The sequence below is a fragment of the Palaemon carinicauda genome, chromosome 7, assembly GCF_036898095.1.
Source record: "Palaemon carinicauda isolate YSFRI2023 chromosome 7, ASM3689809v2, whole genome shotgun sequence".
Taxonomy (NCBI): Eukaryota; Metazoa; Arthropoda; class Malacostraca; order Decapoda; family Palaemonidae; genus Palaemon; species Palaemon carinicauda.
In genome coordinates this window covers 155489604-155504431 of record NC_090731.1, presented here as the reverse complement: position 1 = coordinate 155504431, position 14828 = coordinate 155489604, and the positions used below count along the sequence as shown (strand labels likewise).

Below are 14828 nucleotides of genomic sequence, written 5' to 3'. Positions count from 1 at the left end.
GATATCCAAGTGCATATATATTTTTTTCGAATAGCTTATAGTGGCAGCATGATTCTATGACAAAACCTGCATGAAGGAATGGAATGGATTACAACACCTTTAACTAACTTAACCAATCATGTTATCTTTGCTATGTCAGGTCTGATTAATGTCTTTTATTTTAATGAAATATGACACTTATAATTTAAAGAATGAAATATAAATGTATGTATGCGTGTATGTGTACATATGAATATTCATATTTGCTATATGTGTAAATATGCATACATGCATATATGGATAGAGGTGTGTAAATATTCATATATATATATATATATATATATATATATATATATATATATATATATATATATATATATATATATATGTATATATATACATATATACATAGATATATTAATTTATATGTATATATCTATGTGTGTATATATATGTATGTATGTATGTATATATATATATATATATATATATATATATATATATATATATATATATATATATATATATATATATACATATATATATATATATATATACATATATATATATATATTATAATTTGATGGAGCATGTCTATATTGACTTTCGTTTATTGCTCACAGTAGTCCATGCAATTATCAACATCGAAGGAGGATAATTCTTAGATTAAGTTAAATTTTTCCTTATAATACTGATACCATGTCAATTGGTCATCAGAGTAAAGATATGCAGAGTTTTGCTACAAAAACTAAACAGTAAATTTCAGAAATTTTATAGTATATTTCGTAATAGATTTATATTTCAGAGTATGATAAAGCAATATTTTGCGAGACTTTTCTATTATTTATATTTTATTCCCTTGGGGGGAAATAACCCAATGGACTATTGATGAGAATTACATCAACACAAGAACATGTATGCTACAAATTACAAATTTCTACTTTCCTTTTGCACATGCTAGCGTGCAGTTCTGAGTAAAAACAATTATACTTTTTATATACATAATACTTTTAGAAATGCTATATAAATGTATGAGAAATACCTATTGTGATAACATATATCAGAGGAAAATGTCATATATAACAATTACTGTACCATATGCATGGCATAATGACGCGAGTCCTTTTATCAGGATACTTTTACTCCAACATTATTTATGATTGCTTATCTTGCAGAAGCTGACTAGCAGCCGACGGGGGTCTTCATCTTCTGGAAGATCGTGGTTTATGCACGGTGGAAGCTTTTCAGGTCTGAGGGGAGACAGTTGCTCAATGAGCATGGAGGTAGGGGGGACCTCAGAGCCCCGACCCTCTCTCAGCGATGACCCTCGACCTTCCGTTAGCAACGACGGGTCTCTTGACTCTCAGGAGAACCTAGACGATGTGCCAATCGAGCTACGACACCTTGAACCTGACGATCCTTCGTTGCTGGACATTCCGCCATCACCAGCGCCGTTCCTCAACACTTCCACTATGGCCGTTATTGGTGATCCTGATGCAAAAACGAAGTCTAAAAGCTTGACGGATCTAGTTCAAGCATCTCCATGTTCCCCAGGGCCTTCAGAGGCTCTCCCTGTCAGAGAAAAGTCCATCAGCAGGGAGTCTCTTGATCCACGGCGTGTTACAGAAGCCATCGGAAGTGTTTTGCGATCTAAATCCAGTTCTTCATGCTTGTCGCTATCCAGCCACGAAATTTCCAGTAAAGCAATGCTAGGGCCAACTTTGAAAAGTGTAGAAGAAAAGCCCGTAGATAAGATTAAAAAGGAAGCAAAGAATACAGAAGGTAAGAGTGATGAAAGTGAAGTAGACAGTCCGCGCATTGGTAGGAAGAGACCTACTCTTAAGAAGCAGAAAGCATCAATCAATGAGAGTGATATGAGTGATGTAGAAACATCATCGATTGTTATAGAAATTAGCAAAGCTCCTAAAGCCAGTGAAGTGGAACCTGATCCTTTACCAGTGGAAGAGGATAAGGATCATCTAAGCATTCCAAAGGTAATGGGTATTATCAAACAAAGTTCTCTGAATGATGAATTTATATGTATTGACAGATTTATTGAGAAAGAGAGAATTAAACAGAGCATTCAGAAACAGAGCTCGCTAAATGAGGACCTTATCTATGGGAATCGTGAGAAAAAACAAGAAACTTTACGGGAGTCCCTTTTCTCTGCTCAGTTCAAAAGGCTTCAAAATATAAGGGAAAGTTTTCAAAGATTACGGACAGCTAGTTTAGATAGATTTGAAAGAGAAAAATCTGATTCATCATTGAAAAATGGCCTTGTGAAATTATTACAGTCTTGGAAAAGTGAGATTTTAGTCACAAAAGGTACCAAACCATCGACCAGTGCAGGAACTGAAGATGAGGGAAGTTCACAGAGTCAACAAGGTGACGTTGAGCAATCATCTACAAATAATGAGAAAAATAATGAACTTAGACCAAGAGCTCCTAGTATCTATCAGTTAGGAAGATCTGGTGAAGGAAACGAATTGAATGCTGAGAAATTAAGGACTTGTGGGACAGAGAAAAGATTCCTAGGCCAGGAAACTGGGGACAGAAAATCGTCTCGTGAAGAAAGTTCTGACAGTTCAAAGGAAAACAGTTTTCAGAGTGATACTAGTTTGGACTCTGAAGATAGTTGTGTGTCTGTGATATTTGTTCCAAAACCAGGGCAGTCTGGTGTTAGTGGCGTAGACAAGGAACGAAACAGGTCTGTTTCTTCAGAGTCATCAGAGGGATCTGATAAGCAACATTCACCCAAATCACCCAAATCTCCAAAGTCACCAAAGTCTCCAAAGTCTCCCAAATCTCCTGGGCCTGGTGGTAGATATTTTGCACCTGCACGGTATTTAGGCACAAAGGGGCCGGTCAAAACTGCTCCAAAGATGGGCACTCAGGTTCTTTCTACAACAACAAAGTCAGATCAGCAACTGCAGTCCCAACAACAACCTCAACAACAGCAACCCCCCCAGCAACAAGCCCAACAGCTACCACAACAACAACAGCAACGTCGCATTAGTCCACCCTCAGATAAAACTAAGGAGATTTCTGAGACAGTACCTATTCCAGAACAAGCACCTGAGCAAAAGAGTACCAGGGCAGAGCTCCGCCCATCCCACAGTGTTTCAAATATTCGAACAGTTCCTTCGACACCTCTAAAACCCTTGGGAAGTGGGAATCCCTTATCTCGTCTACAAAGTCACTGCGGCTCTACACCTCCAGCCACTCCTCCTCCAACAGTGTCTTCAACTTGTGGCTCTTATTTCTCCCAAACATCTGTAAAATCTGTGCCTACTGAAACACCTGCCTCTCCAGATAAACCTTCAAGTGAGACACAACCAGTGACAAAAGAATCATTGGTGACTAAAGAATCACCAGGAATGAAAGAAACATCTTCCAGTAAAACTAGTTTTCTAAAGCCACCTATAGTTGCACAACCAGTCCAACAACCTTCGTTGCAACCATCATCGCAGATGAGCAAATATGTACCTAAATATGAGCCACAAGTGGTAAAACGAGACACTAGTTTCACTCAACAACTATCATCATTGTTGCTAGGTGAAAATATTGAAATTATACGCAAGACTGGCAGCACTGGTACTCGGAATGTGCAAATTGTTCGTAAGACAGTGCCTCGTTTCCTCACTTTTGAGGTCTTCAATCCTGAAACAGATGATTTAGACAGTGATTCCTCTGCAAGTTCATCTCCAAATTCTGGCAGTTCTGTCATTGAACGTGGTTGGCCAACAGAGCGAGATATAGAGGAATTAGATAGAGAGATTAAGCGTCGAGAAGAGGAAGAACGACGACGCGCTGTGCCTTCTACAGGTTCGCCAGCTATGGAGAGAGTCATACAACCTCCAGCTGAGCTACCTAAAGTATCTTTAGTTGAAGATGTTCATAGGATGGATACCATTAGTGAAGATGTTGGTGAACATTCGGGTAAGTTTCTCTATATCACTTATATTTCTTGCTTAGAGAACCAGTATACAAAAATTACTCAACTCATTATCGTGCAAGTCTACAAATTTCCTGATATGCAGGTTATCCTTTTCTACTTAGCTACCTACAGAAGCAGGGTATATAAATCCATTCTTACAATTACTGCAAAAAGATGAAAAGTTCTGAGATCATAAAAATATTATAAAAAGGTAGAAATGCTCTGAAACTAAAAGGCATCATTCACTCTTTGATATACTATAATACCTCGGTTTTAACCTAATATTATAATTGAATTCAATATTAGCTGAAACCAAGAAGTAATAATTACAGGTGTTTTTAGTAATGCACAGTGTTCAGTTTGTTACACTGACTATTTTGATTAATATTGCAGGAACTGAGAGCAATGGGTCAAAGTCTGACAGAAGGAGAGAAGCAAGCTCGTTAATTCCCAAATCGGCAATCATAGCAAAGTCACATTCACTGCCTGTTAAACCTCCCACAAGAACATCATCTGTGACTAGATCACCTGTTGAGCTATCTTCACCAGGTAAATTCTAATCCACCAATATAATGAATAGTAGTCTGTATTCTGTAACTTCCTTCTTTGTGTTAATAGCAGAAAAATATCATTATTATCTATGTGCCATAGAAAGCCCTCTGCAATGGATATTCTTTTGATAAGGATTATATGAAATCTGAATCTAGAGCTTTTAAAATAATTTTCACTGACTTATACCGTTCACCCTTGATAGAATAAAAGTTATGATTTTCCCACTCAAAAGTGATGGAGGAGCATCAATATGTTTAGGGTATAGAAAATTATAATAAACTGGTGTTATTTTCAACACTTCTTCATTCAAGCTAGTTTATTTTTAGGTCATGTTACTATCTGATTGAAGTTGATGAAGATTTAGTTTGTAATTTAGCTTCCAATTTTCTCCCTCAATGATTAAATGCATTCATTCTTCTGCAGGTACAATTAAGAGAGACATGGATTGTGGAAGACAGAGATCAGCAAGCATGTCAACCCCTGGATCTAGAGATGTGGAAAGAAAACATGAAGTAGGCGTAAAATCGTTTTCATCATCTCCTACATTATATGGAGCTACAATCAGTACACATTCGTCTCTGGAACCTGCAATTGATACAGTTAAGAAGAAAAGTCCAAAGGCTAGAAGAAAGCTTACCATTGCTCATCTCGACCAGCCATTAAATTCTCAGTCTAGAACAGAACCAAAGGTAGAGCCAAAGCTCCCAGCCAGAAGTCCAGAGTCATATCAAGATCGACAAAATCTTAGAAGTCGAATTCCAGATCGACAGTCAAAACCTAAAGCTTTATCTCCCCTTGGTCTTGATCGTGGAGACATGAAACCATGGTCTGAAGTAGCTATCAAACCTTTAACTGAAACAGTTAACCTTCCTCCTTCCTCCTCTTCTTGGAGAACAAAGTTTTCTCCAGAAGGCATCTTAAAAGGAATAACAGAACTTGATAAAATTCCACCTCAGAAAAGAGCACAGGAAGCCATGAAAAGCTCCCTTGAATTGCCTTTTACTTCTCCATGCAGATCTAATCTTTCTCCAAGCAGTAGTGTGTCTTCTACTTCACCTTCAGTGCCCAGAGATCTTGTCAAAGAAGATCCTATGTCTAAGAGCCCACTATTAAGTTCACCTACATTGTCAACTAGTAGTGGAGAGTCAAGATCAAGCGCTAACATAGCAATGTCTCTCTTCAGCCGGGACTCTAGAGAGAGTCCATTTTCTCTCGAGATGTTCAAGATGAATAGAAGCGAGAGCAGTTTACCACTACTAAGTCCAGAAGAATCACATTTCAACCATGGCACTTTCAAAGAGCCAGCAAAGCCTGTTGTTGTTAAGGAACAGCCAAAGAGAAGTCAGAGATCCAGGCAAGATTCAGAGGACATCCCAAAAGAGTCTAAGCGTAGTGGACATTCTTCTTGCAAATCATCCATGAAAGACAGTGATAAATCTACCCGAGAAGAAGGAACAACCAAGTATAGGAAGTCACATGGGAGTTCCTTGAAAGTGAGAATAGATGATTCAAAGCAAAAGGAAAATGCTTCTGGGAAGAAAAATGGATGTCGATTATGTGAGCGAGAGAATGACAAGAGGCAAAAGAAGAAGAAGCAAGAGCAATTAGTTGGAGAACTTGCTCTGAAAGATCAACCGGTGACATCATCCAAGAAGCGTGCGAATAGTCAGGGTAAATCAGACGGATGGCGTAGAGGCGAGCTCCGATCCCAGGGTTCCTTGGATTCAGCTCGAGAAAAAGAATCCTTGGCTTCTAAGCCAACGCCTCCTTTGATTCGAAGTGGGTCTTTGGACTTGGAGAAGGCCGAGAAGAGTCAGAGAGAAGGTCTTAGTCGTGATGCTTCCCTGTCCACTTCTCAAGATTCCCTCCAGAGTGACATGGGTGGAGCACCGACACTGCACCGTTATTACCATGTGTTCCGGGAAGGAGAGTTAGATCAGTTGATTGAAAAATATGTACATAACTTACATATAATATCCTCGTACTATGATCATGCTAACTGGTGTGTTATTGCAGAAAAAGTGCAAGTGTGGACTATATGAACACTGTGGAAATACTTTTATATTGAAAGAATTATATATGTGAAAATAAGCCTTTTACACTGTGCTACAACTTTCAATTTCCAAAAAAAAAGGAACAGTTACCTTAAAATGAGTTTGAAAAGAAATTTCAAGGAATTTTGATCCTAAAAGGAAGCTCTATTAAGACAATATCTTATGCACACCTTATATGATAAACTATACATGTTCATAAGCCAAATTGTGTTAAAGGTTGCATGACAGCTCACGCAGAAGAGCTAATATGGTACTTAGATTTTTTTAATGTGAGTTTCATAGGTAATACTTCTTCTTTAGTAGAGTCAATTAGTTACCTGGACTTCCTTCCGACCTACAGTAACTAGCTCTTCTGTAACCTACAGTAACTAGCTCTTCTGTAACCTACAGTAACTAGCTCTTCTGTAACACCATCGGAGTTAATGAATTATAAACATATCTACGGACTAATGTTATGATTTTTAGGTGTTTTAGTCTACTTAAAAAAATGATATTTGCATTTCTGATTTAAAGGAGTGATCTTAATTTCAGAGACATTTGTAAAGGATTATAAACATATCCTATAATGGTGGAAAGTTAAGTACAGTATATAGTATATACATATTTATAACATATATATATTTATCATGTTCCTTGTTTTGTAAGAGTATAAACGCTAAATGGATACAAAGATTGGGTTTCGGGGCAAACCACCTCGAGATCTCTAAAAGATAAGGTGCTAATGCATGACTGATAACAAACTAATTCTTAACATTATTATTCCCTTAATGTCTTTTGTTTTATTTTGATGATAAGAAAAGGTTTACATTAAATCTTGTAAGGAAAGAGTCACCAAGTCCACTGAATGCGAGTTGGTACTTTAAGTAGACGAGACTCTTAGTGTAAGAATTTAGAAGAACGAGTGTCATTCTTTTGTTTCTGTGATGCTGCGTGGCTGACTCGAGTAAGTGGTTTCTTGTTGATGTGGATGGCTGTGTTTCGAATGGATAAAAACTGATACTTAGGGCGATGACGTGCTTGTTTATGTACATACATACTGATTATTTGAACATTCACAACAAACAGATGAATAGTGCCACTGACATGCAGCAGAGTGTACATCAACAGACAAAGAGAACAGCACTAGCAGAACATTTCTATAGCGGGCTTTACATGGTCGAACGGTTCGTTGAACCCAGTTGTCGAACCTGCTTGTCAAACGGCTCGAAGAGTTGGAGTCAGCCACAAATGCATAAGGTTTGTCGGACAATGAAGCACCGCCCACAAAAGTCAGGCGAAAACAGACTTTCTTTGAACCATTCGACGAATGTGTTCGACAGCCAAATACCGCGTTCACGCATTCGAACATCACTTTAAACACTTTTCCGTCGAACCGCATTCGAAGAACCATTTGACCGTGTAATCCTGCCTTTAGTCTGATTGCAGAAAAGGCCTTTAAATGCTAAAATGAGATGCTTAAAAAGTAACCCTGATGAAGATGGTAGTTCATTGTAGGCAAATTTCTAAACATGGCAACAATCAGAGAAGTCTACTAACATTGGAAACATGATTTTATCGACTCCATTACCATCCAAATACAAAAAGCACAAGAAAGAAATCGATGAACATTTTGGCTCTTGAGTTTGCTTACAGTGTCAACGTTATCTTTTAGTATGTACAAGGCAAGCAAGAGAAACCTTAACTGCATCATTTAGGAGAACATGCTGCACCTTTTTTTCAAAACGTACAACTTTAAAGTGTTAGGGCCGCACTAACCACAACTTGATTATTTATGAAACTCACATAAGCTAAAAGTTTATTTTTTGAAAGTTCTGTACAATGACTCCTACCATAAATGTTAACGTTTGATTGTAAAATTTCCATTCATGAAAGTCCCAATCGCTAGAAATTCAGATAGTTTTTAAAACTCCTAAATACACAACAACAAAAAACAGTCTATTTATGAAAGTTTAATGTGCTAACAATTATCGTGGATGGCTAGAAGCCATCTTAACCATACTCTTTGTACGCAAATCAGCAGTTGTCCACGTCATTCCTAACCACGTCCTCGAAAAAAAAATAATTACAAATCTATGAAACTGTAGCTCCTAGAGGATGTCATAAGAGCTCAACGCACCGTCTTGAATGAAAGATAGATCAGTCTAATATTGATAGAATAGTAGTCTGCCTCTTAGATTAATTTTTTGATGAAGAGACAAAAGAATGTTCTTGAATTTTATATAATATAAATACCTTTCTTTCGTGTATCGTTGTATCACTTCAATTTCTGGAAGCATAAAACCATCCCTCCTTTTTCATTGAGAAGTCGAAACAGCAGCGGGAGTTTTCCTTACGATGTAAACGAGACCTTTATAATTCGTTTTGCTCAGTTTTCCCCCTACAATTTCAAGTGTGTAGATAACACTGACGTTCAACTTGACTCTCTCTTTACCTTCTCCGGAGCTTGATGAAAGTTACAGTAATATGTGGAACCTCTAAAATGAAAAAAACCAAGAAATATTTTCGTGTTTTTACTGACTTTGCTTTAAATCATTGCTTTAGAGTTCTTTTGCTTGAGGGTACACTCGGGCGCACTATTCGATCTTATTTCTCTTCCACTTGGTTTGTTAAAAGGTTTTTTTATAGTTTATATAGGAAATATTTATCTTAATGTTGTTACTGATCTTAAAGTATTTTATTTTTCCTTCTTTCCTTTCCTCACTGGGCTATTATCCCTGTTGGAGCCCCTGGGCTTATAGCATCCTGCTTTTCCAACTAAGGTTGTAGCTTAGCAACAAATAATGATAATAATAACGGTCCTTTGTTTCAAAATAAAACAAACAAAAATCTTTTCCCCTCTGATACTGCCACGTTCTGGCTGTGCCTTTCAATAAACGTTAAAAGGACACCTTTACTTTCGAAATGTGTCATAGGTGAAACTGCAACTCTTCTACAAAATTTTCATTCTGTCGATATGCGTTGAAAATTTCTACCAGTAGCGGGCAAGAACGTTTTCCCAATTGTGCCTTCAAATAATAATTTCCTTTAGCTTTTCTTTTGAAGGAAAACGACTAGAACTGAAAAAAAGAGCCGGAAACAGAACCTAGAATTTGGAATCCAAGTGCTAGTTCACTAGGGAGGATTTTCAGTGAAGAAGCCAGCTGCTTTTATTTCCATGATGCTGCCGATCTCACACACTGCTGCTTTCCCTTCCATGTTGTCGTTCTTTTTGCATAGTTAATCGGTGTTGTTTTTTGGTAGGCGAACTCATTTTTGCGTGATCTCGAAAATTATTCTTTTGCTTTGATATGCGATCTCAATATTTTTACTAGGTAAAAAAAAAAACAAGAATAGAAAATCTAATTGTTCTTGCTTCACCGTGCGCTCGCTTCGCTCGCGAAAAATAAAAACATCAAGCTCAGTCTGTACTGGCAAGCGGTAATATTGAGCTGCGCAGGCTAACATTAATGATTGATTACTATTTAATGGATCATTATTCCCAGTATATATTTTTTCAAGAAAATCTAATGGTTCTTGCTTCGCCATGAAGTAAATTGCGATCGCTACTATCAGGTGAGATCGCATACCAAAGCAGAAGCACAACTTTGAGATCGTATACCAAAGCAAAACCAAGACTTTGAGATCGTATACCGAAACAGCACCAGTTAATCTTTAGAGGAGAACACCGATCAGTAGTTTTAGTTTTTTTATAAGGTCTTTCGCCGTGTTTGTCCCCGAAATGCATTATGAGAGAACTGTGGGCTGGTTTTCACAGGAGTGATGCTATAACATAGTCAAATCGTCGTCAAAGCACCAAGTTTCAAAGCGTTCCCCCACAACTATGTGTCTGTGTCCATTCAAGTAGAACTTAAGGATGTTTGACTACCCGATAGAAACTTTCATCCGTAAGCATTCCTGCGTTCTTTAGAAGAATTTCAATCCATTACATATATTAGATTTTAGAGAGAGAAAAAAAACAGAACTATCTATATGCATTTTAATCATGCAATGTCCAATGTATAGCGGTTAACAGTTTATGAGAATGAATCTCTGCCCCTTTTTAGGCTCATAAACTCCAGAGACACGTAACCACAACCACCATAAAGAAAATAAATACACCTAGACCTAGTTCCTCGTTTAGTATGCACGTGGCCACGAATGAAAGGAGCGCCTGTGAATGAAAGCACCTCTTGCATTTTCTGCCGAGTGCATCACTTGCAATCTAGTGATCCAGATGTCTATAATGGGTAAACAAAGAATTTCCTTTTAGGATTAAGATTTTTTCCCCTGTGTTCAGATCTGCTGTGAATTAAGGTCAATAGGAGCCATGTGAAATAATTTCGGAAAATGGAGTTATGGGGGGGGGGCCGGGCAGGGGGGCTATAGTGTTTATTTACGAATTCCACTGGCGTTCAGTTACGAGATGCCATACAATGCAGTGAATGTTAAACCATTTCCCAGAGCTTCGTGAAGAGAATACAGGAAGCTGTTTTCTTTCATTTGATTCTAATTTCGTCTGAGATAAGATACACATATTGGTCAATGTCCCTAGAAATATAGTTCTGTGATTTACTTCTTAGTTATTGAAACTATTCATGCTATGTTAGTAGTGTATGTGTATTTCCTGTGTTAAAATAGGATTTATTTCAACAGAAAGAGTATTAATTACGTAATAACAAGTAACACCACCAGGAATTTCGTTAAAATTGAATTTGTCTCATAAGTTATGGTTTCTTCAACATTTCCCCCAAAATATTAGGCCTTGGTACATGCATCATAGTACAAATTTGTTCATAAAACATTTCTGAACAATGTGTACTGTAACATGCTGAGATGAGTATGAAAATGACAGCACAACTAGTACTATTACTAACGTTCAATAAGGAAGACTTTTCTATGGGTGGGCCTAGGTACTCTAGCTAGGCCTACTCTGTGTCAACTCGTCTTCACCATATTAACCAAGCAGGGAAGATACATGAAAATGGGATTTGGAAATTAGGTAGATCTTCATGCACTTCGATGCATCAAATTTTCGAGATTTTTCTTTCACAAAATTAGATTTTGTCAGTGTTCCTATCATAATTAATTTCATGTGCAATATATCTTTATTTGAGCTTCTGAAAAGTCAAAATCCGAAGTGGACATTTCCAATTTCCTTTACCATTTGTAAGTTTAGGGATATAATTATGAGATATTGTATTGAAATCCGGCTAGATATAAAAATGGTGAATAATCCTGTGATATTTAGGCTTCAAATTGCTTTTCGGGAATCTTATCCGAGGCCAATATTTACAATAGGATTCCATGAGATATTTTTTCAGGACAAAATCAGATGAACATCTTCATCTTATAATTTATTCTTTAAATGATTTGGAAGTGGACTATGTTTGTACTTAAGAAGCCGGTGACTTATTCATTACACTTTGCCATTTGTTTTGGAGTATCAAATCAATAACAGCTTCCAATACCAATGTCTTAAAACCTTCCCAAGCAACTTAACCAAGAAACTTTAACAGAACAAAAACAATAGAACCATTTGCCATTGGTTTTGGCGAATCAAATCAATAACAGCTTCCAATACCAATGTCTTAAAACCTTCCTAAGAAACTCAACTTAACTGAACAAAAACATTGGAACCATTTGCCATTTGTTTTGGAGTATCAAATCAATAACAGCTTCCAATACCGATGTCTTAAAACCTTCCCAAGCAACTTAACCAAGAAACTTTAATTGAACAAAAAACAATAGAAGTTATGGGAATCCAGTTCAACATTTCACTTCATCCAGTCTAGATGGCTTACTGTAACCTAAGATCACTCAATAGCTTAAACTCCTGAGAAGTATCTCCTTATCTCTCTTCAATGACTGTAGAGTTATAAAAACCTGCATAGATACACAAGTACAAGGAACTAATTTAGTTTTCATTTAGATGAAATTATGATGAATAGCTGCATGCATTTTGAGTACTTGCATGAATTAATTTTGTATAAGTGACCTGAAATATCTTACTTACTTTCTTGATCCTAAAGCTTAGATCAACTCTCACCAGAAGGATTCTAAAAATAGCTAAGATTTTTTCCCAGTGTTGCCTGGAGAACTTTAGAAAACAGACACATGTCGGAGTTTTTGTTTTCCAATTATTTCCTAAAGATAATTTCAGATGTTTTACAATTGATCAGAATATATTAGATGCTGTATACATTTGGTATTCAAACCAATTTCAAAATTAAAAAGTTTTACCCGTCATGTTTCAACAAGTATTCGATGACATAGGTCCTTTAAAAATCTCCGTTCGTTAGCAACTAGTTACAGACGGATAAAAAGTGATTCCATTTACTATTCCTTAAGTTAGGTCATTTTGCCGATGCGAATATTAACTTTGCATGTTATTGTAGGACTAGGTTTCTTTATATGAGAAAAGTGTAGTTTTGTAACAGTCTTTTGAAATGAACAAAAATCAAGTGGCATAAAAAAACTATTCACCATATCAACCTGATTTGCTGTCCAAGTGGAAAGTTTAACTTTTAGTTTCAAGGATTACAACACGAAATAAATCATACAATAGTTGCCGCAGAGATTCCGGGCGTAATAAGTCCCACCCCCTGATGACGTCGTAGCCAATCGTGTTGCCTCCCACGTTACCAGCGGTCGCAATACTTCCCCTTAAAAATTTAAGGGAATGTGTTGTCACCGCTGTTAATGCAGAGGACAACATGATTGGCTATGATGTCATCAGGGGGTGAGGCTTATTTCGCCCGGAATCTCTGTGGCGTTTATAGTTCGGATATTGAACCAAAGTAACCAACAGTTGTGACCAAAAAATTCCGCTTAGTATGGCTTTTGACAACTAAATAATGGTTGTCACAACATTAGAAATAACTTGATTTGTTCTAGATTTATTTTTCTAATTATTATTATCTGCATGACAAGGAAATAATACCCATGACCTTTGGCTTAAGATGGCCAGCCTATTGTATAGTTCTTTCTTGTGCAGCCAAGGTCAAGTTTTAGTATGTGTTATAACATATTATAGAGGAAAGAACTGTTGAATAACAAATCCCCGAGACAAAACCCAAACAAAGACATCTTAGTAAAGCACAGTTTGTCTAGAAACTATGACGTAGGAAGTCACTTCACCTTGTATACGTTCGATATTTCAGTGCTAAATTAGCCTATACAGCAAAGGTTTGCAACTGAGAGTGAGTGTAATCCTTTTTTTCCCCCTCCATTTTTCTCCTTCCCCCTTTTCATCCCTGTACCTTCTATGGGCCACAAAGAAATACTGAAGGGTATTTTCTAAAGACCCTTTCACTTAGAAATCAATTGTAACCCCTGATTTTACTTCAAGGAAAACAAAACTTTCTCTCCGTGATTTTGGATGGGGGGCGGGTCTCCATACGAAAATTTTGAGATATAGAGGCTGATTAAACTAGGAGTGTTGGTGGAAACAAAAATGGTTTGCTTTATATAAACATTGCCAATCCCCTTATCCGTGTGGAGGTTTTTGGTATTAAGTGCAAACAAACAGTTGTAACAGAGCTTGAAAATTACCACAGGTACTGTCTTAACCTGTCCATTATAAGATTCGTTAAGGTGCAGAAAATAAAAGATAGTATTGTCGTTATTTGAACTAGGTGACCCACTGTGAATCGGTTGTGACTATATGTACGTACACTGGATTATTATTGGATATGATTGCTGTAACATTGCAGTTAAAAACGACTGAAAAAAAAAATGATGAAAACTTACAAACATTTAGTAATCAGACAAAAAGAACCTTAAACAATTTCTTGAGAAAAAAATGCTTAAGTCATTATTCCACCATCTAGAATCAGGAACCATCTATTATTTTGATTCAACCTCACTATGTGTATTCTTAAAAATAGTAAAAATAAATCTGTACTCTTTTAATGTTAAACAAAATATATAGATCCATGCCAGTGCATACATCTCCCACCCAAAGGTAGATCATTAGCAAGACCTTCTCATAACCATTTGGTAGGAATTGCAACACAATGTATTTTTTGTGTGTGCAGGAGACGTCTCTCTCGGAGGTCTCCTTGAAAAAAAAATTCCTTGCATGAATTGAACGGGTAATATTTATTATTGATGCTCTCGGAAGTAACTAATATAATGTTTTATAATGACTTGTTGTTTTTCTTCCACCAAAAGAGAAAAAAAATATTTGCCTGCTTTCTGCTCCTCTGAAAGAGGGAACATTTTGGTCTTTTGCCTTCTATATATGCATGCACAAACACTGTACCTTTATTCTAACAAAATGTTTAATTTTCATTTGACCAATTACAAACGACTATCCTTTTCTTATG

The 14828-nt window shown here is 36.8% G+C and overlaps 1 protein-coding gene across 2 annotated transcripts in view; it reads left to right on the top strand.

Annotated features, from left to right (window-relative positions):
* fid (fire dancer) overlaps nt 1-14621 on the top strand; it is a 214091-nt gene extending 199470 nt beyond the window's left edge. For both annotated transcript variants that reach the window (XM_068377033.1, XM_068377032.1), the window contains exons 8-10: nt 1155-3918; nt 4310-4465; nt 4892-14621. In XM_068377033.1, coding sequence (XP_068233134.1) covers nt 1155-3918; nt 4310-4465; nt 4892-6510 — 4539 coding nt within the window. In that variant the 3' untranslated portion in view covers nt 6511-14621. The remainder of the gene's footprint in view (nt 1-1154; nt 3919-4309; nt 4466-4891) is intronic.
* The last annotated feature ends 207 nt before the right edge of the window (nt 14622-14828 follow it).